Source organism: Anolis sagrei, chromosome Y (assembly GCF_037176765.1).
Source record: "Anolis sagrei isolate rAnoSag1 chromosome Y, rAnoSag1.mat, whole genome shotgun sequence".
Classification (NCBI taxonomy): domain Eukaryota; kingdom Metazoa; phylum Chordata; class Lepidosauria; order Squamata; family Dactyloidae; genus Anolis; species Anolis sagrei.
In genome coordinates, this window is record NC_090035.1 from 66,155,940 (window position 1) to 66,179,145 (window position 23,206).

At 41.7% G+C, this 23,206-nt stretch overlaps 1 protein-coding gene across 1 annotated transcript; it reads left to right on the top strand.

The window, feature by feature from the left end:
- The first annotated feature begins 11,694 nt into the window (after positions 1 to 11,694).
- Positions 11,695 to 21,518, top strand: LOC137095180 (epithelial membrane protein 2-like). The gene is made up of 4 exons (XM_067461542.1): positions 11,695 to 11,950; positions 15,779 to 15,910; positions 19,256 to 19,378; positions 21,064 to 21,518. Exons 1-4 carry the CDS (start codon positions 11,764 to 11,766, stop codon positions 21,135 to 21,137), a joined length of 516 nt encoding a protein of 171 aa, XP_067317643.1. The 5' UTR covers positions 11,695 to 11,763; the 3' UTR covers positions 21,138 to 21,518.
- The last annotated feature ends 1,688 nt before the right edge of the window (positions 21,519 to 23,206 follow it).

A 23,206-nucleotide genomic window follows, 5' to 3' on the forward strand; every position in this document is an offset into this window, starting at 1 on the left:
CCAGAACCTCAATCAGTGGCTGATACCAAATGAGAGACTCCCCGCTGGGCACACAGAAAACTGGGCGACTTGGAAGGCGCTGAACAGACTACGCTCTGGCACTACGAGATGCAGAGCCAACCTTAAGAAATGGGGCTACAAAGTAGAATCCACGACATGCGAGTGTGGAGAAGAGCAAACTACAGACCACCTGCTGCAATGCAACCTGAGCCCTGCCACATGCACAATGGAGGACCTTCTTGCGGCAACACCAGAGGCACTCCAAGTGGCCAGATACTGGTCAAAGGACATTTAACCAACTACCAAACTCTCAAGTTTTGTATTTTGTCTGTTTGTTTGTTTTGTTAAAAATGTAATACAATCTGTCTGGTTGCTCCTGACATGATAAATAAATAAATAAATAAATAAATAAGGCATCTAATTGTTGCCGGTCTGTACGCCACCCTGAGTCGCCTTTAGGCTGAAATGGGCAGGATAAAAATGACGTAAATAAATGAATGAATGAATATTCTTTGCATCCCAGAATGATATTACTAACCAGAGCTTGGAATTTTCATCTTTTTTGGACTACAGTTCCCAAATTCTCCGAGTCAGCACGGCCACTGGATGTTCTAGCTGGGGAATTCTGGGATTCTGCATAATAAGAAATAAAACAAGGACTTTGTTCCAGGCTAATGATTGTTCATGGACACTCCCTTTTTATTATGTTTCGATACATTCCACTTTGCATTTTGTCCTATGATAGCATTTCAGTGCAGGACAGAGGTGTCTGAATATTCATTTCAGGGCTGCTTATAATGTTTCTAAAGCTTATTCTTTTCCGGTTTTGTCTTGTTTTTTTTCTATCTCTCAGCTCTGCTTTGCTATTTTCAACCATTTTCAGTGATTACTGGCTGATTCGTGAGACCCCTGATGGCACTATTCATGAAGGTCTGATGAGATCCTGCTCTCCGTTAGGATGCACATCCGTGGATCGAGGATCAGGTAAGTGTTTAAAGAGTAGGGTAGAAAAGTAGACATCAGGCCTTTCCTGGGATTGAATGCAAGCAGATAAGAAACTCACCTGAAAATTTTCCACTGTTGTGAGGCTTACAAAACATTATGGAGAATTAAAAAACACCCTCAGTAATGTCTCTAACAGCACTCCCATTGGCATAAATACGATACCTGCCCAGGTGTATGCTGCCAGCAAGATTTTAGCAAAGATGTGTATAAACCGAGGCGTACAGTTTAAGATGCAAATGCACAAAAACCCCTCTGCATAATACCGTAAGGATGAGAAGAAGATTTGACAATATGTAAAAACAATTAAAATGCTTTAGAATGCTTTACACCAGTGGTTCTCAACCTTCTTAATGCCATGACCCCTTAGTACAGTTCTTTATATTGTGGTGACCCCCAAACATAAAATTAATTTGGTTGCTACTTCATAACTCTCATTTTGCTACTCTTATGGGTCGTAATGTAAATATCTGGTATGAAGGATGTAGTTGCATTCACTGTACTAAATTTGGCACAAATACCCAATATGCCCAAATTTGAATACTGTATGTATGGGCAAGTGTGTATGTTTTGTATGTTTTGCATGTTTTGATATGGTCAAAATTGACCAATCAATAAAGAACTGTTGTTTTGTTGAATACTGATGGGGTGGTGAGGGGGATTAATTTTGTCATTTGGGAGTTGCAGTTGCTGGGATTTATAGTTCACCTATAATCAAAGAGCATTCTGAACTCTACCAACAATGGAATTGAACCAAAATTGGCACACAGAACTCCCATGTCCAACAGAAAATACTGGAAGCGTTTGGTGGGCATTTTTGCTTGAGTTTTGGAGTTTTAGTTCACCTACATCCAGAGAGCACTGTGGATTCAAACAATAATAGATCTGGACCAAACTTGGCACGAATACTCAATATGCCCAAATGTGGTGGAGTTTGGGGGAAAGCGACTTGGTATATGAGAGTTGTAGTTGCTGAGATATATAGTTCACCTACAAGCAAAGATCATTCTGAACTCCACCAATGATAGAATTGGGCCAAACTTCCCATGCAGAACCGCTATGACCAACAGAAAATACTCTTTTTTCTAATGGTCTTTGGCAACCCTTCTGACACCCTCTCACAACCCTCCCAGGGGTACCAATCCCCAGCCTGTGAAACACTGCTTTACACTCTGATGAAAGGAAAAAAGATTTTTTACAATCTGAGGAAATATCGCTTTTGAATTCTTGGTTGAGTAAACAGAACTTTCTACACAGAAAGAGCTCTTTCCTATGGAGGGAAAATCTATTTTCTTTGCAAAAATACTATGTCCAAATTTTGCACATACACAAACTGCAAAGCTCACTGCTGGAAGAAAATTAAAATTAAAATTAAAAATTATATGTTGCTTCCTCTGAGAATGAAATCAGTAAAAAAAAAAAAACCTATCTCCTTGAATTTTCTATCCAATGGCACAAGATATCAGGGGATCATTCCCCTCCCTCCCCCCCCCCCCCAACGTTCAGAAATATTAGTATTATTACTAATCTTAGAGATTTTTAAAGCGACTTGCAGTTTCTCAAGTCACTCCTGACATAAAAAAAAAACCCCACAGATGATAGCCAGTAAATTGAAGGACTTTCGTAGAATCATAGAGTTGGAAGAGACCTCATGGGCCATCCAGCCAAGAAGCAAGAAAATCACATTCAAAGCACCCCCGGCAGATGGCCATACAGCCTCTGTTTAAAAGTCTCCAAAGAAGGAGCCTCCACTACTGGAGCAGAGAGTTTCACTGCTGAACAGCTCTCATTGTTAGGAAGTTCTTCATAATGTTCAGGTGGAATCTCCTTTCCTGTAGTTTGAAGCCATTATTCCATGTCCTAGTCTCCAGGGCCGCAGAAAACAAGCTTGCTCCCTCCTTCCTATGACTTCCCCTCACATATTTGTACATGACCATCATGTTGCCTCTCGGCCTTCTCTTCTGCAGGCTAAACATGTCCCGCTCTTTAAGCCGCTCCTCATAGGGCTTGTTCTTCAGACCCTTGATAATGGTCTCTAATTATTCCTTAAACTAGTGGAAATGTAGAGATTAAGAATCGAAGCTAGTCCCAAATGTGTGATTCTTCGTTATGCATTTGTAAGTCTTATTGAATTCTGTTCATCATATTCAATATCTATAACTTGTGATTTTTATGGTTATAATTTGAGGTAATTTTTTAAGTGGGTACTGTTAGCTGCTTTAAGTTTATATGAGGACAAACCGGATGCACATCCATCAACCAGTCAATCAGACAAGCAAACAAATAGCGGTTCTTTGTTGTTGTGTTTTTGCAGAACTCTTCTCAACTGTTCTGATCCTGCTTGCATTTTCAGCAGCAATTCAAGGTGTCCTCGTTTTCGGCTATTTGCTGAATTTTTTCTTCAAGGTGTCAGTCAAGGATATACATGTAGCATGCATCCTAGAAGGTATCTGTAAAAAACCGAATTCCGTACAGAATAACAGCTCTGGGTACAACTGAAATAGCCTATTCAGTTTTCTTTTACTTAGCCCCTTGTGGATATTAGTAACATGTTTTCTTATGGCACTGGCCGTAAGAAACAAGATACGCCTCCTGTAAGGACATAAGTGGACAAGATCATAATTCTACTAATTTTTGCTGGTTTTCAATGATTATTGTGGGAATATCCTGGGATTTGCAGTTTGGTGAGGTACTTGGAATTTGCTGTGGGCACTCAGAGTCTATTTATTTATTTATTTATTTATTTATTCATTAGGAGCATTTCTATCCTGTCCTTCTCACCTCCGAAGAGGGACTCAGGACGGCTACCAACAGGCACCATTAGGTGCGGAACAATAAAAGCAAAGCATAAAATACACTTAGCATACATTTTAAAAAAAAACAATTATAAAAACATCAAAACAGTTTGCCATTTCATGTCGTCTTCCAAACAATCCATTGCCGTCAGCTAAAACAATCCATTAAAACAATCTATTCTTCAAACATTTGATCCCATAACCAGGATTTGAGCTTCTTCTGGAAAGTCATGAGGGAGGGGGCAGATCTGATCTCGTGGGAGGGAGTTCCACAGCCAAGGGCCACCACCAAGAAGGACCTGTCTCTCGTTCCCACCAAACATGACTGTGATGGTGGTGAGACCAAGAGCAGGGCTTTTCCAGATGATCTTAAGGTCCTTGGGAGTTCATAGAGGGAGATACATTTGGACAGGTAACCTGGGCCTGAACCGTTTAGGGTTTTATAGGTCAAGGCCAGCACTTGAATATATAATGTTGAATATATTGAATATAGAAGAGAATTCCAAGAATCTCACCAAGATACATATCCCAGGATTCCATAGGATGTGGTTGTGGCAGATAAAGTAGCATGAAACTGTGTAGACGTGGAAGATCTATTGTTGTTTAACACTGAATTTAGTGAATGGGATACTTGAGAACTTACTCCTACTGAGAGTTTTGGGACATAATAATAGTAATAATAATAATAATAATAATAATAATAATAATCTTTATTTAATCAACTGGAAAAGCTGACACAATATGAAGATTTAAAGACTGAACTGCAAAGACTCTGGCACAAACCAGTAAAGGTGGTCCCAGTGGTGATCGGCATCCTGACCTGCACTTAAGCACAATCAGTGCTGACAAAATTACTATCTGCCAGCTTACTGAGATCTGCACACATTATTCGCTGATACATCACACATTCCTAGACACTTGGAAAGTGCCCAACATGTGATCCAATACAACAGCCAGCAGAGTGATCTTGTTTGCTGTGGACTCATCTTTATTTATATCCCACCACCATCTCCCCGAAGGGACTCGGAGTGGCTTACAAGGCACTCCAGGGCACATATAACATACAACAGGTAAAAACGGTACAAAAGTATAAAACAAGTCACATAATCTTATTAACAACCCCTGTCAACACATGTAGCATAAAATCAAAATAATACAATTTTAAAACAACAGTAGATAAAACTAACTGCTGTCAATTTACAAGGTGCCAAGTGTCAGCTTCAAATGGGCCCATTCAACCAAATAACTGTCTGAACATCCATGTTTTCAGGTTGGAACAGAAGAAGGGTGGGAGCTAATCTAATCTCTTTTGGGAGGGTATTCCAGAGCTGGGAGGCCACCACAGAGAAGGCCCTCTCTCCAGGCCCGTAGCCAGGATTTCGTTTCGGGGGGGGGGGGCTAAAAAAAATTCAGGGGGGGTTTCGGGGGGGGGGTGAGTTTTTGGGGGGCTGAGTCTGAGTGAAAGAGGGCCTACCCTAGCAAACCTTTTGTATTATTACCCCAATACCCCCTGCATATGGGATATATTGAGTATGGTGATCAGATCATGATATGCATAAACATAACAGATTAAATAATCCACCAGTAAGACCTTTTCACGAACCACCATGAGAATTTCAGGGGGGGCTCAAGCCCCCCAAGCCCCCCCCCCCCCCAGCTCCATGCCTGCCTCTCTCTCTCATCCCCACCAACCATGCTTGACACAGTGGTGGGACCAAGAGAAGGGCCTCCCTGTTGATCTCAGAGCCTACACCGGTTTGTAGAAAGAGATGCAGTCTCGAAGATAGGTTGGAACCAAAGTGTATAGGACTTTATAGATAATACCCTGCATCTTGAATTCACCCTGGAAACTTGTTGGAAGCCAGTGGAGCTGCTTCAGCAGAGGCGTGGTATTGTCTCTGTAGCTAGCTCCAGTTAGTAGCCTGGCAACCAACCTTTGCACTAGCTGCAGTTTCTGAACCGTCTTCAAAGGCAGCCCCACGTAGAGTGCATTACAGGAGTCCATTCTGGATGCAACTAAAGCTAAGACATAGCCCAGCAATTGGCTATAGATGTTCACGTATTTTACATTTCTGACAAGTATCTTTTTTGTAGTAGTCCCTTTGTGCGTTGGCTGTGTTGCTATAGAGTTAGTTTTCTTGAAATAATACTTCAAGACACAGAGGATTGTTCAGAATACATGGGTCATGCTCTACGGCTCATATAGATGGGACTTTATCTACAATGTCATAAATCACAGGAATCTTCTCATGCCTTCCCTTTTCCACATATCAGAGCAATTGATCTTTATGGCCAGCTAACCTCACCTTCCAGTTGCCTGTCCCATTTGTCAATGACCCTTCTTTTATCCATATCCCATGAGACTGTACCAGATGTCATAGTTGCATGATATGAGTGATTATGACATTTGGGAATAACTAGAAAGCAAAAAAGAAGAGTTTTTAAAAATGATAACCATAGTGACTGAAAAGGACTAGTTTTGGAATCTTTTTTTTTTTACTTTGCACATTAGTAGTTATAAATAGCTTCTTAAAGACCATGTTCCGTGAACAGTTAGATATGAGTTGTGTATCATAAAAATGAGTCATGCATTTCAAGTCACTTCTTCCCCACCAACTTTTTTCTATTTGCTCCTTCCTAGCAATCATCGTGATGATAGCAATGTCTATATATACAGGGTATTTCACTAGTGATGTCTCTGCCGAATCCCGTGGATGGTGTTTCAAGCTCGCCTGGTTTGCCTTTCCCACCTCACTTGCTGCAGGTGAGAAGTAGAATCAAGTCCTCTTAGATTCCTTTTATGGGGAAAAGTGGAGAATAAGTCAAATGGATAAATATGTTTGAAAATAACTTAATTTTCACCTAAAATTCTTTATCTTCCCAACAGGCATTTTATCACTTCTTCATCCAATATTAGTCAGAAAATGGAGTGATTAAATATTGGTGCCAGTTATTCCAAGAAACTGAAGACAGAAAGCTGGGAATGGTTGGAAAGAACATGGAATTCAAGCCGACTGTTCAAAATCTCTGCAGATGAATTTGCCCCAAGAGCTCAGTGCTTCAAATTACATAAACTAAATTAATTAGGGAAAGTATGTTTCATCCAATTCTGTCTCTTAAAACAAAGGTTCATCTGAGATCTGTGCCTTAGTCATACTGATTAAGCCTTGCAAATTGTCTTTTTGATGATCAATCAGAAAATAAAGGAAAACAAGCTTCCTGTGGAATGGACTGGAAGCCTATCCTCCCCTCATTTATCCATGTCCCCCATACTACACCCCCTTCTTACCAAGCCCCACTGTAGCGCTATTTATTTATTTCTCTTTTTTTCCTTCTCTCATACGTTATCCCACTTCCCCTTCCCCGTTTCCATATTTTAACCTGACCCACTCCCATCCTCCCCGCACTACTCCCATGTTCTTTTAATGTATGGTTGTAAAATACTTGAAATAAAGATAATTAAAAAAAAAGAAAATAGAGGACTCTGGAGTTCCAGAGAGAAAGGATGACCATGGATAAGACCCCCTCTCTCGTTCCCACCAATCATGCTTGAGATGGGGGTGGGACTGAGAGGAGGGCCCCCTCTGATTTATTTATTTATCATGTCAGGAGCAACCAGATAGTTGTATTACATTTTTAACAAAACAAACAAACAGACAAAACATAAAGTTTGCAAGCTTGGTACTTGATTAAATGTCCTTTGATCAGTACCTGGCCACTTGGAGTGCCTCTGGTGTTGCCGCAAGAAGGTCCTCCATTGTGCATGTGGCAGGGCTCAGGTTGCATTGCAGCAGGTGGTCTGTGGTTTGCTCTTCTCCGCACTCGCGTGTCGTGGATTCAACTTTGTAGCCCCATTTCTTAAGATTGGCTCTGCATCTCGTGGTGCCAGAGCGCAGTCTATTCAGCGCCTTCCAAGTTGCCCAGTCTTCTGTGTGCCCAGGGGGGAGTCTCTCATTTGGTATCAGCCATTGATTGAGGTTCTGGGTTTGCGCCTGCCACTTTTGGACTCTCGCTTCCTGGGGTGTTCCAGCGAGTGTCTCTGTAGATCTTGGAAAACTATTTCTTGATTTAAGTCGTTGACGTGCTGGCTGATATCCAAAAAAGGGATGAGCTGGAGATGTCACTGCCTTGGTCCTTTCACTATTGGCTACTACTTCCCGGTGGATGTCAGGTGGTGCAATACCGGCTAGACAGTGTAATTTCTCCAGTGGTGTGGGGCGCAGACACCCCATGATAATGCGGCATGTCTCATTAAGAGCTACATCCACTGTTTTAGCGTGGTGAGATGTGTTCCAGACTGGGCGTGCATACTCAGCAGCAGAGTAGCATAGCGCAAGAGCAGATGTCTTCACTGTGTCTGGTTGTGATCCCCTCTGATGATCACAGTGTCCTGGTGGGTTTATAGGCAAGGATGAGGTTTGTCAAATAGTCTGGGCCTGAACCGTTTGGGGCTTTATAGGTTATAACCAGCACTTTTTATTTAGCCTGGAAGTGGAGCTCTGGGTATAAGATTTGTAACTGGGAAAAAGCATGTGCTTTTCCAACAAACATGCTCAATCTCGTTTGTCTATTGCCCTATAACAAATAATTGACCCTGTATGCATAGTGTGATGATGATGATGATGATGATGATGATGATGATAATCTTTATTTATACCCTGCCACCATCTTCCCAGTGGGACTCGGGGCGGCTAACATGAGGTCAAGGCCAAACAATTACAATAAAGCAAAAGTACACATAAAAAGACATTAACATCAAATAAAATGCTTAATAATAACATAGTAATGAAATGAAAATAAGAAAAATATGATAAAAACAAATGATAAAATGGTAATGGAATTAGACAGAGCGAGCTAGGCCAAATTCTATGGGTAAAAATTATAAAACCAATGGGTGAGAGAGATAGAAGTTGCTATGATGAATGGGAGGCTCAGATGGGATAACAATAAAGTTAATCTCCACTGAGGGATAAGATGAGGAGCATCAGAAAGACAAATTGGTTCTGGGACGGAACATGGCATTGAAATTGATTGCTCATTCCCCAAAAGCACACCGGAAAAGCCAAGTTTTTAAACTTTTTCTAAAGGCTGCCAGGGTGGGTGCCTGCCTAATCTCCCTGGGGAGCGAGTTCCAGAGCCAAGGGGCAACCACAGAGAAGTGTAACTTATGTGTATATGGTACCAACAGAATGTCAGCTAATATTTTTGGCAAGATGTCAAGAAAATAAATTATTTATCTAGAAAGCATAAAGTGCATAAAGGCCCACCCAGTTTGTTTTCCTCCATCCCTTCATTGGCTGAAAAACTCCCAATGACCCACTGCAGAGCTAAGGATTACAGCTCCCAGAATCCCCTGGCAATGACCAAATTAGGATCTGATGTCTTTAGAAGTAGTTTAGTGGCAAGTCATTTAAAAAAATTCAAGCTCAAGCTGTATCAGTTCAATATCAATAGGCCTAAACATGTTATTTGTATGTGCCTTCTCCTGTTATGAGTAGTTAAATGGGTTAGCCAAACAGCTCAAATGTTGCTCTGTATATTTTGTGTCTATAATAAACTGATAAAAATGAAGCAATTGTGTCTCCATCTCTGTGTGCTTTTGATGCTTTTATCTGATAGGTTAGATTTTTCACATGGCACAAGGACCACTTTGAGCAAGGACCACTCTCCAACATTAGTACCAAAAGGGTTATGAATAAGTTTTTGGTCAGCTTTAGATTTGGTTTGGCTATTTAGGGTGCTGATTCAGAAAATTGCATTGAGTAGACCACATCAGCTCTAGTTTCTGATACAGAACATATGCCATCCAGTAGTCACCATATGCTCACCACAGAAAATCACATTTAATAATCTAAAGCTGATGTGGGCTATCCAAGTAGTTGGGACTGGTCAGCGACAGGAAAGGGGTAGCAGGCGGTGCAGAAATAAAATAAAATAAAATAAAGAGGAAGGAGGCTCACAGACCAGATTTTGTCCTCGTGGCCCACTGGTGGTCTGCGGCCCACAGGTTAAAAACCACTGGACTAAACAATCTTAATACAATAAGAAAATCCAAGAAGAAAAAGGTATCTAAGTGACAGGTTTCCAATGCAATTTCCAACTGTGCTGCACTACAGGATCTTGAGTTTTGTCCTTTCCTTGCTTAATGTTGCCCTCCTCCTAGCTACCCACATTTCTCATGCTATTTCTCAGTAAGATATTTAATCAGCTCTTGATATTGGTCCATATTTTAGGAAGTAGTTCGAAGATAGTTTGGAAGCTTCAACTGACTCAGAGATCGGCAGCCAGATTACTAACCAGATCCCTGTACAGGGAGAGATCCACTCCCATGTTGCAGCAGTTCCACTGGATGCCAGTCTGCTTCTGGACTAAAAACAAAGTGCTGGTCATTACCTTTAAAGTAATGGTAATGGCCCAGCTTGCCTGTCTGAACGTATCTCCCTCTACGTCCCACTTTGTAGTTTAAAATCATCTGGGGAGGCCCTGCTCTTGGTCCCACCAGCTTCGCAAATGCGTTCGGTGGAGACGAGGGGGGCAGGGCCTTCTCCGTGATGGCTCCATGCCTGTGGAATTCGCTCCACAGTGAGATTAGGTCGGCTTTATTCCTCCTTTCTTTTAGGAAGAAGCTTACGTCATGGTTCTGGGACCAGGCTTTTAGAAATGCAGGCATGACAGAACTTTGGATGATGAATCAGACTGGAAATGGCTATATGGTTTGACAATAATGCTTAATTTGTTTTTAACTCAATGTTTATTTATGGTTTAAAATTGTTGTTATAGTTGTTTATATTGTTTGTGTGTTGCCGGTGTAAGCCACCCTGAGTCCCCCTTCGGGAGTTGAGAAGGATGGGGTAGAAATGCTGGAAATAAATAAATAAAGCCCTAAATGGCTCAGGTCCAGGCTATTTGACTAACTGTATCTCCTCCTACAAACCAATTCGGGTACTGCGATCAGCAGAGCAGGCCCTGCTCTTGTGGTTGTTTTTATATTGCTAACTCAGCCTAGATCAAAAGATCCCAGAGAGGCATACAGATGTAGTTTCTACGCAAAAGTTTAAGTTGCTAAAATGAATAACAATTGTTAAAATCAGCAAAAGGAATCTGCAACCTGATTAGGAAGTTAAAACAGATTGATCTCAAATACTACCATGTGTGGGTATTTGAGATCAATCAGTGAGACCCACATACTTTGGAAAACAGCCAAATGTTCACTCTGTGCCTAAAGGAAACCAGTGTGGTCAGCAACTGGTCCCTGATGGGGAAGGCATTCCATGAGAGTGGTGTCAAAGTGGAGAAGGTGCCTCTTCCAAGTCCTCATTCAGCATTTTGAATGCACTGGGGGGAATTTAATTAATAATTTAATTAATTAATAACCTTTATTATTAAAATTAATTCATTTTACTAAGGGTATTGTTTTGACACACTCAGTAAAAACCCAGACAGGTCCCATGTTTTGGATCTGTGTGGATGGGCCCTTAGAGAAAATCAAGTCTGAAATCTCTGTGAAAGCCAAGATGATGAAATGGAAATTGTTGTACTTTGGATGAACCATGAGATTACAACATTCACTGGAAAAGTCCCTACTTTGCGGATTTTCACTTTTCATGGGTGGTTCTGGAACATAACACCTGCGATAAGGGAGGAAACACTGTATTGGAAAGAAACACATGTACCTCATAAAAACCATAATTTACCAGAACATGGCCACTGGCCACTGGATGTTCTGTCTGGGAAATTCTGGGATTCTGCATAATAAGGATGAGAAGAAGATTTTACTGTATATAAAATCCAACCTCTGGTTAGTAAAACAAGGACTTTGTTCCAGGCTAATGATTGCCCGCTATTCATGGACACTCCCTTTTCATTATGCTCATGCTTCTATTCCTTCTTCTTTTGCATTTTGTCCTATGATAGCATTTCAGTACAGATCAAAGGTGGCTGAATATTCATTTCAGAGCTGCTTATAATGTCTCGAATCCTTCTTCTTCTCAGGTTTTGTCTTGTCTTTTTTCTATCTCTCAGCTCTGCATTGCTATTTTTAACAATTTTCAGTGATTACTGGGTGATTCGTGAGTCCCCCATTGGCACTATTCATGAAGGTCTGCTGAGATCCTGCTCTCCATTTGAATGCACATCCGTGGCTCGAGGATCAGGTAAGTGACTCAAGAGTATGGTAGAAAAAACCCCTGAATATTATTTACTAGGAATCACTGATGGGGATATAAAATTAGACTCAAATGAAGACATTCTGTTCATGTATTTGATGACAGCCGCTAGGATAATCTATGTGAAACTTTGGAAACAGAAGGAAATACTGGAAAGGGACCAATGGATAAAAAATAACTGAAATTAAAGACATGTACAAATTAATCTTTTTAATAAAGAGGAACACAGGAAATCCGATTAAGCAAACAAACTGGTTACAGGTGGAGGAATATGTAGAAAAGAGAAATAAAGAAATCCAATTGTGAACAATATAATAAAATTGGACAATTCGATTTTTTTCCTTTTTTCCATCTTTTTGGAACGTTAGTTACAATTTGGAAGATTACATAGATAATAAAGTTGAATTCGCGAAGGATTAGAAGGAAGTCACAAGATTTTTCTTCTTCTTTTCTTTCTTTTTTCTCTTCCTATTTTGGTTAGATATTCATAGTTTGCATTCTTTTCCCCCCCTATTCTCGTTTCCCACTTTTCTTTAAAACGAATTGTTTCCCCAATTTACTTGGAAATTATATATTCTTCTTTATACCAAATAAAAATTTATTTTTTTTAAAAAAGAGTATGGTAGAAAAGTAGACATCAGGCCCTTCCTGGGATTGTACACAAGCAGATAAGAAACTCACCTGAAAAATTTGCACTGTTGTGAGGCTTACAAAACATTATGGAGAGTTAAAGACCATCTTCAGTAATGTCTCTAACAGCACTCCCATTGGTATAAATGGGATTCCTGCCCAAGTGTATGCTGCCATCAAGATTTTAGCAAAGATATGTATACACCTAGGTGTACAGTTTAAGATTCAAAAGGACAAAACCCCCTCTGCATAATATCGGAAGGATGAAAAGAAGATTTGGCAATATGTAAAAATGATTAGAATGTTTTAGAATGTTTACACCAGTGGTTCTCAACCTTCCTAATGCCGCAACCTCTTAATATAATTCCTCATGTTGTGGTGACCCCCAACCATAAAATTACTTTCGTTACTACTTCATAACTGTAATTTAGATACTGTTATAATCCTAAGTGTACAGTTTAAGATGCAAATGCACAAAAAGCCTTCTGCATAATTCTGTAAGGATGAGAAGAAGATTTGACAAAATGTAAAAAAATCATTAAAATGTTTTACAACATTTTAAACGCTGATGAAAGAAATCTGAGAAAATATTTTTTTTTAATTCTTGGTTGAGGAAACAGGACTTTCCACACAGAAAAAAACCCTTTCCTATGAGTGGGGGGCATTTTCTGTGCAAAAATACTATGTTAAAATTTTGCACATACGCAAACTGCAAAACTCACTAGTGGAAGAAAATTGTAAAAATTATGTGTTGCTTCCTTTGAGAATGAATCGGTAGGGAATTAAAAACTGCCCTGGAGGAGGGTCACAAGGGGGCGGGAGAGGGATCACCAAAGACCATCAGAAAGCACAGTATTTTCTGGTAGTCATAAGGTTTCTGTGTGGATAGTTTGACCCAATTTTATCATTGGTTAAGTTCAGAATGCTCTTTGATTGTAGGTGAACTACAGAGGCGGCCCTAGGTAATTTTCAACAGTAAGCAAACAGTATTTTGGTGCCCCCCTCCCCCCAACCAATCACTGAAATATATTTTGTGTTCGTCGTGGGAGTTCTGTGTGCCATATTTGGTTCAATTCCATCATTGGTAGGGTTCAGAATGCCTTTGATTGTAGGTGAACTATACATCCCAGTAACTACAACTCGCATATGTCAAGGTCTATTTTACCCCAAGAGCGTCCCTGGGCAAAATCAACTATATTGCAAATGCTTACTTTGTGTAATGGGTTGAGCCGCCCCTAGTGAACTATTAATCCCAGCAACTACAACTCCCAAATGTCAAGGTCTATTTTCCCCAAACTCTACCAGTGTTCACATTTGGGCATATAGAGTATTCATGCCAAATTTGGTCCAGATTCACCATTGTTTGAGTGCTCTCTGTATGTAGGTGAACTACAAGTCCAAAACTCAAGGTCCATGCCCGCCAAACCCTTCCAGTATTTTCTGTTGGTCATGGGAGGTCTGTGTGCCAAGTTTGGTTTGATTCCATCATTGATGGAGTTCAGAATGCTCTTTGAATGTAGGTGAACTATAAATCCCAGCAACTGCAACTCCCAAATGGCAAAATCACCCCCCAAACTCCACCTTGAGCGTATCGGGAATGTATGCTTGATTTGGTCCAGTGATTGAAAAAACATCCTACATATTCAATATTTACATTATGATTCATAACATTAGCAAAATTACAGTTGTGAAATAGCAACGAAAATAATTTTATGGTTGGTGGTTATAATAGGCTACGCAGATGGCAATACGATCAATCCCACCATCTGACACCAAATTATAAAGACTCCTTTACGATATGGCACCAATCAATATAACTGGACAGGGGGCAAACAGATCCCACCAACTGTCCTTCCTTTAATAAAGAATTCACTGGCACCTATAGAACGTTTGAGGAGATGTCTCTCTGTTTAAACTTTCGCTGCCACCATAAACTAAATGAACAGGAACCCTCTAGCTATTTAAAGATATTAAAATCACTTCTAGGACCACCAAGTACTGTGTCTTCTAAATGGCTTCTTTGAAGGAAAACAGATGAGGTTGATTTAAAAAGGAAAAGGGACTAAACCCACAAATGTATACTGGACTCAGGCTGAAGTTCAAAAATAACAAGGAAAGTTTATTTAATATAGTACAGAATGAAGTGAATGCGGTTAAATAAGCTTGGCTGTTACAGATAAAAATGTTCTTGTTCTTGGAAGCGTAACGGTTGCCTGAGAATGGTTCTTTCTTTGTTACAGTTACTACTACAAAACCCAGCTATTTCTTCCCTAAATAGCTGTACCCAGTTTGCCACCGTTCACTTGGCTGGCAAACTTCAGGCAAACTGCCTATTCTAATCACGAACTCCTAAAACTGTAATCCTGCTCTAACTCTAACATCAACCAGACTGACTCTGACTAAAACAGCTTCTTTCTTTCCCTCCAAACAGTCCAACTCCGCCCCCCCTTTAACAAACCAATCCTGGCTGTTTCCAGGCTGGCTCAGGCCTAGGCCACTCCCCCTCTCTGAACTGGAGTTTTCCCTAAACTAAGATGGCTCCTGCTGCCCTCTGCCAGGCCTTCTAAGCTGAAACTAACTAGCCTGCCTCTCCTAGGCCCTGCCACCCACGCTGGCAAGGTAAGGGATCTTCACAGTGGTCACCACAAGATAAGGAACTGTATTATGAGGTTGCAGCATTAGGAAGGTTGAGAAATAATGCTATACACTCTTGTGAAGGATCTCTAGTATAACATCCAGAAACACGATCTCTATCACAATATATTCTTACAACTGGAGATTGATGGGTGAGAACACATCAACTGCTTTCCAAGGGACAGGGAAATAGATCCCTGTCATTCATCACAGATGATACCCAGTAAGTGGACACTGAAGGACTTCATGGTCCCTAGTTATTCCTTAAACTAGTAGATTTGTGCATGGATTGTGAATAGAAGCTAGTCCCAAATCTGTGATTTTTTTGTTATGCATTTGTAACTCTTGGTGAATTCTGTTCCTCATGTTCAATATTTGTAATTTGTGATTTTTTAGGGTTGTAATATGAGATAATTGCAATAGGCTGGGACCTGTTAGCTGCTTTCAGTTTCTATGAGGACAAACTGGATGGACATCCATCAACCAGTCAATCAATCAATCAGATAAGCAAAAAAAAAAAAGCTGCTCATTTTTTGTTTTTGTTTTTTGCAGACCTCTATGATTCTGTTGTGATCCTGCTTACACTTTCAGCATCATTTGAATGTGGCATCGTTGTCGTCTTTTTGCTGATTTTTTTCTTCAAAGTGTCAGTCAAGAATATAGATGGATCATGCATCATAGAAGGTACCTGTAGTAACATGGTTTTCTTATCACACTAGCCATAACACTATTTATTTATTTCATACATTTGTACACCGTCCTTCTCACACACACACCCCGGCTGGGGTGGGATGGGGGCGGCTCAGAGCAGCTTAACAACATTCAAATGTTAACCACAATCATAAAACACATTTTGAAACAGTTCATTAAAATACATCACATTAAGAAACATTTGATTTAAATCATGCCAGTTTAAAATCAGTGTTTGGGACAGTCCATTGTCGAACATATGGACAAGCTGGACTGTGTCCAGAGGAGGGTGACTAAAATGATCAAGAGTCTGGAGAGCAAGCCCTATGAGGAGCAGCTTAAAGAGCTGGGTATGTTTAGCCTGAAGAAGAGAAGGCTGAGAGAAGACATGATAGCCATGCATAAATATGTGAGAGGAAGTCATAGGGAGGAGGGAGCAAGCTTGTTTTCTGCTGTCCTGGAGACTAGGACAAAGAACAATGGCTTCAAACTACAAGAAAGGAGATTCCAACTGAACATTAGGAAGAACTTCCTGGCTGTGAGAGCCATTCAGCAGTGGAACTCTCTGTCTCAGAGTGTGGTGGAGGTTCCTTCTTTGGAGCTTTTAAACAGAGTCTGGATGGCCATCTGTTGGGCATGCTTTGAATGCGATTTTCCTGCTTCTTGACAGGGGTTTGGACTGGATGGCCCATGAGGTCTCTTCCAACTTTATGATTCTATATCGCATTAAGTCTTATTCCCAATTGCTGCTGTTCAAATGCTTGGTCCCATAACCAGGTTTTGAGTTTCTTTCTAAAAGACAGGAGGGAGGTAACCAATCTGATGTCACTGAGGAGGGAGTTCCACAGACGAGAGGCCAGCACTGAGAAGGCCCAGTTTCTCGTCCCCACCAGTTGCATTTGTGATGGTGGTGGGATCGAGAGCAGGGCCTCTCCAGCTGATCTGAAACTTTGTGATGGTTCATAATGGGAGAAAAGTTCTGACAGGTAGTCTGGGCCAGAACCATTAAGGGCTTTAAAGACCAGCACTTTGAATTGTGCTTGGTAGCAGATTGGCAGCCAGTGGAGCTTGTGTAACAGAGGGATTGTATGCTACCTGTATGCCACTCTGGTGAGTAATCTGGCTGTCAACCATTGGACTAGTTGGAGCTTCTGGGCAGTCTTCAAAGGAAACCCCACATAGAGTGTGTTGCAATAGGCTATTTGGGATGTAACAAGAGCATGGACCACTGTGGCTAAGTCAGACTTCTCAAGATATGGGCACAACCGGTGCACAAGTTTTAGTTGTGCAAAAACTCTCCCAGCTTCCACCGAGACCTGGGGTTTCAGGCTCAGTGATGAGTCCAGGATCACTCTCAAGCTGAGAACCTGTGTCTTCAAGTCGAGTGTAACCCCATCCAGCACAGGCTGTAACCCTATGCCCTGTTTGGTCTTGCAACTGACCAGGAGGACCTCTGTTTTGTCTGGATTCAGTTTCAATTTGTTCGCTCCCATCCAGACTGTCACTGCTGCCAAGCACTGATTCAGGATCTGAACAACCTTCTTAGTGACAGGTGGTAAGGAGTGATAAAGCTGAACATCATCTGCGTACAGATGACATCTGACCCCAAAAGTTTGGATGATCTCTCCCAGCAGCTTCATGTAAATGTTAAACAACATGGGGGACAGTACTGGTCCCTGCGGGACCCCACAAGTCAATGGTTGTGAGGGTAAGAAGGTGTCCTCCAGTAACTCCCTCAAAGAAGGACTGGAGTCACTGCAGAACAGTACCTCCAAGTTCCATATCCCGGAAGGATACCGTGATCAACAGTATCGAAGGCTGCTGAGAGGTCCAGCAGAACTAACAGGGACATACTCCCCCGTCTAGTTCCCAGCATAGATCATCTACTAAGGCAGCCAAGGATGTCTCGGTACCATGTCCCAGCCTCAAGCCAGACTGTGCCAGATCGAGATAATCAGTGTCTTCCAAGAACCCCTGGAGCTGCAAGACAACCACTCATTCCAGAACTTTGCCCAAAAAAGGGAAGATTGGAAACTGGCCAAAAGTTGCTCAATTGGGTGAGGTCCAGTTATGGTTTTACAAGGCATGTCACCTGTAAGTTTGTTTATCTACTGGCCAATATCTATTCTACTAATCTTTCCTGGTTTTAAAGGCTTGTTGTGAGAATATTGGACCGGGCTGTTGCGCAGCTAGTTAGTAGCCAACTGCATTAAATCGCTACTGACCAAGAGGTCATGAGTTTGAAGCCAACCCCGGGTCGGAGTAAGCTCCTGACCATTAATAGTCTAGCTTGCTGTTGACCTATGTAGTATGAAAGACAGTTGCTTCTGTCAAGTAGGAAATTTAGGTACCACTTTATGCGGGGAGGCTAATTTAACTCATTTATGTCACCATCAAACCTTCCAGCAGTATGCATACAAATAAGGAAGTATTCCATCAAGGACTCGGTGTCACAAGTGGACGGTAAAGCAACAGCTCCCTCTGTGGCCGGAATTGAGCATACCCTCATAAAGCCGGAAAGCTGGAATGTTAAATTGCCTCTGTGTCTGTCTATATATGTTGTATGTCTACGACATTGAATGTTTGCCATGTATATGTGCATTGTAATCTGCCCTGAGTCTCCTGTGGGGTGAGAAGGGCAGAATATAAATACTGTAAATAACAAATAATATCCTGGTGCCTCACCAAACTACATGTCCCAAGATTCCATAGGATGTGGTTGTGACAATTAAAGTAGCATGAAACTGTATAGACATGGAAGATAGTAATCTCCGACAGACGGAATCTCACATGGGATGTAATTGTTCCCATCACCCTTCTCTCTACTCATCTGGAGGGGAAAGCCCAACAGGAAAGAGGTTATTGCAGCAATGGAAGCTTCCCATGGGAAAAAATGGTTCTGTTTCATGAGAACCATGAGTAGGAGTTTGAGTATAGATCTAGGACTCTGAAAGACCAGGGTCCAAATCCCAGCTCAGCCATGGAAACGGACTGTATGACTTTGGGAAAGTCAGATTTTCTCAACCTTTACAGAATCATCGAATCATAAAATAATTGAGTTGGAAGAGACCTCGTGGGCCATCCAGTCCAACCTCCTGCCACAAAGCAGAAATATAACTAGGAAGCAAAGTTTGTAGAAATAATAACCATAATGATTGGTAAGGACTAGTTTTGGAATCAATAATTTCTTTGGACTCTGCACAATAGTGGTTATGAGTAGCTTTGCAAAAGCCATGTTCTGTGAAAAATTAGATATGTATTGTGTATCATAACAATGAGCTCAGGCATTTCAAAAGTCACCACTTCACCACTAACCTTTCTCCATTTGCTTCTTCCTAGCAATTGCAGTGATGGTAGCAATGTCTATATATACAGGGTACTTCACTAGTGATGTCCCTGCCGAATCCCGTGGATGGTGTTTCAAGGTTGCCTGGTTTACCTTTCCTTCCTCTCTTATTGCAGGTGAGTTAGAGACTTGGAGTGCATCTACACTGTCAAAAGAATGCAGTTTGACACCAATTGAACTGTCATGACTCAATGCTATGGAATCGTGGCAGTGGTAGTTTAGTGAGACACCAGCGCTCTTCGGCAGAGGAGGCTAAAGACCACATAAAACCACACCTGTCATGATTCCATATGATTGAGTCACAACACAAAGCAGTGCCAGACTGCATTAATTCTATGGTATAGATCCCTCAAGAGAGAAACTGAAAATGACTTATGTCTGGACAGGTTGAGTGTATATTGGGATCGTAGTTGGAAGGACATCCTGAGAGTGCTCTCTCCCAAACCATAGGATTTTTTTAGAGTGAGAACCCTCAATCCAGCCCCAATTTTCCCATTTTATGAAACTTATAGGGACTTTTTGGCTTCACCCCTTCCACCCTACACCCCTTAAGGTGGGGGTACCACAGTGCCTACAATGACTACTTAACCTTTATCATGCCTTGGAATCTTATTAATGACTCAAGGAAACCTATTTAAATGACACAATTGCAAAGCCAATTCCTGCACCGATCAGAAACAATATGGGGAAGGTGAAAGATTCCTACCTGGCCCTTGTGCGACCAGTCTATACTCACACTGTCCATTGTTGCTCTTAGGGGTTCACAACAGGCTTTTTCTAAGGATCAGAGGATCAGAACCTTTTCTGTTACAGCTGCCACAAGTTAATTGGGTGCATATAACAAGGCACTAGGTTTGCAAGTTTTTGAGTTTTGCGTTTAGCTTGATGGTTTGTTTTGAGTTGAAGAAACCTTTGGCTGTTGCTGGGAGAGGTTACGCAGCGTCCTGAAGCTGAAGATTGAAGAAGTTTGGAGTGCTAGAGAAACTGCTTGTTTATGGCAAGATAAGGACATTCTGTTGTTGTTCATTCGTTCAGTTGTCTCCGACTCTTCGTGACCTCATGGACCAGTCCACGCCAGAGCTCCCTGTCAGCCGTCACCACCCCCAGCTCCTTCAAGGTCAGTCCAGTCACTTCAAGGATGCCATCCATCCATCTTGCCCTTGGTCGGCCCCTCTTCCTGTATTATTTTGCTATATGTTTGCATATTGACATGTAAAGAAGAAGACTCACCAGAGATATTGTTTGTTGTATATTGGTTAGAACAATTCTTCTGTTTTGCTTGGTGTTTTTGATCTACAGTGAATAGAACTATATTTTGTTTCTACTTAAAGAACAGACTCATGTGTATTTTTTGAGCTTTTTTATCATACTGAGAGTAACAGGGGCTGAGACATTCTGCAGGCCACTAATGCAACTCTGACATCCATAAGGTGGGAAGGTGGGTCACACTGACACGAGACAAACTGGAAGGGGGAAACAGAGCCACCCCCTCCAACTTGTTGCTCTGTCCCCTTGCATGAATGGGCCAGCAAACCAGTTGGCCCCAACCAAGTCTGGCTCCTTCATGGGGTCATTTAACCTCCCCCCGCCCCCACACACACACTATAAGTTTTGCTTGGCTGCAAGTGGGACCACTTTCAAAACTATTGGAGAAGTAGAATTGAGCTATTTTGAATTCCTTTTATGGGGAAAAAGTGGAGATTAACACAAATTGATAAATATGTTTGAAAATAACTGTAATATTCAAAGTTCCTGAGAATCTCCCTTCAACTTTCACTTTCATTCTTTATCATCCCAACAGGCCTTTTAGCAGTCATTCATCAAAGATTATTCAATGAAGAAGATGAACTGGTAACAGTTATTCCAAGAAACTGAAGACAGAAAGCTGGGCATGGTTGGAAAGAATGTGGAATTCAAGCCTGCTGTTCAAACTTTCTGCAGATGAATTTGCCCCAACAGCTCAAACATTCGAATTACATAAAGTTAAATTAAATATGAAAATATTTTTCATCCAATTCTGGCCCTTAAAACAAAGATTCATCAGAGATCTGTGCATTAGCAACTAGTCATAATGACTAAGCCTTGCCAATTTGTCTTTCAGTGATCAATCAGAAAACAAAGCACTCTGGGTACAATATATGTATCTGAGGAAAAGCATGTACTATGACAAACAGGCATCATTTACCATATGCTCAGTCTGGTTTGTCTGTTGTCCTATAACAAATAATTGGCCCTGCATGCACAGTGCAACTCAGACATGGGCAAACTTTCTAACCAGGGGGTTGCATGGAGGGCCGGATAAGAGTGAGTGGGTTGGGGGGGGGGGGTCCCCAAGTCTCCTCCCTGCCCTTTCCTACCCTTCCTCTTTTTTTTCAGAGGCAGAAAGTGAAGGAAAGATGGGAAATGTTTGGATCCCAAAAAGGTTAGACTTGATCAGGATGAGATGGTGAATGGAGAGAAAAGGTGTATCCATTAGACACCATATTGCCTACTACTAATATTGAATCCTAGACTTGGAAGAGACCCCCAAGGGCCATCCAGTCCAAACCCCTGCCATGCAAGAAGGCACAATCAAAGCACTCCCGATAAACAGCCTCTGGAGGAGGAAAAGCCTCCAGAGAAGAAGATTCCACCACACACTGAGGCAGCCTATGCCACTCTCCAACAGCTCTTACTCTCAGGAAGTTCTTCCTAATCTTTTCAATCGAATCTCTTTCCCTGCCATTTGAAACCATTGCTCTTTTGTGCCCTGGTCTCTAGAGCAGAAGTAAGTCTGTTTCCCCCTCCTCCTCAATGGGACAACCTTTAAAGCTTGAAACATGGTTCTCAACTTCCCTCTCTACCTTCCCTTCTCCCAGCTAAACATCCCCCAGGAGGAAAGGAGGAAGGAGAAGGAGAAGGAAGGGAGGGAGGAAGAGATAGATGGATGGATAGCTGGATGGACGGATAGCTGGAAGGAAGGGAAGGAAGGAAGGGAGGGAGGGAAAAAAAGAAGGAAAGACTAAAGGGAAGGAAGGACAAAAGGGAGGAAGGGAATGGAGGGAGGGAGAAAGAGGGAGGGAAGAGAGGGAGGGAAGGGAGGGGGAAAGAGAGAAGGGAGGAAAGATGGATGAAAGGAAGGAAGGAGAAAGAGGGCAAGAGGAAAGAAATGATGGAAGTGTGGAAAAGGAAGAATGGAAGGGAGGGAAGGAGGAAAGAAAGAGAGAAGGAAGGCAGGATGAAAGGGAGAAAGGGAATGGAAGGAGGAAGAAAGAGGGAGGGAAGGAAGGGAAAGAGGAAGGAAAGAGAGGAAGTAAGGACAAAAGGGTGGAAGGGAAGGAGAAAGAGGGAGGAAAGGAAAGAAAGATGGAAGGATAGGATGGTGAGAGGGAGGAGGGCCTGAGAAAACAGCTCAAGGGGCCACATTTGGCCCCCGTGCCTGGGTTTGCCCATACCTGGTGTAACTTATTGGCATTTACAACGCGTTGGCCAATATTTTCCGCAAGAAAACATGTCAAGAAATTAAATTATTTATCTAGAAAGCATAACATGCAGAAAGACCCACTTAGTTTTTCTCCATCCCTTCACTAGCTAGGGAAAAAAACCCAATGGCCTGGTGCAGAGCTAAAGACCTATTATTTTTAGGAGTAAAGCTCCTAGAATCCCCAGACCATGACCAAATTAGGATCTAATGTCTTTAAAAGTGATCTAGGGGCAAGTCACTTTTAAAAACAAATCAGCTATTAAGAATAAACAGACTGAATAAGACAAGGGGGGGAAAGGAGGGGAGAGATTGAACCAAAACCCAAAAGAAATTACCGGTAACAATTAATGTTCAAGCTCTCTGTGGCCCCTTCCACGGAGCTGAATAAAATCCCACATTATTTGCTTTGAACTGGAATATATGGCAGTGTGGATTCAGATTACCAAGTTCAAAGCAGGTATTGTGGGATTTTCTGTCTTGA

What these genes read in the sequence shown, in the direction of transcription:
- LOC137095180 (XM_067461542.1), top strand. Translation starts at nt 11,764, where the DNA reads ATGTCTCGAATCCTTCTTCTTCTCAGGTTTTGTCTTGTCTTTTTTCTA. An exon ending in TGGATCATGCATCATAGAAG is followed by an intron (nt 15,911 to 19,255) that starts GTACCTGTAGTA and finishes GCTTCTTCCTAG; the next exon opens with CAATTGCAGTGATGGTAGCA. An exon ending in TCCTTCCTCTCTTATTGCAG is followed by an intron (nt 19,379 to 21,063) that starts GTGAGTTAGAGA and finishes TCATCCCAACAG; the next exon opens with GCCTTTTAGCAGTCATTCAT.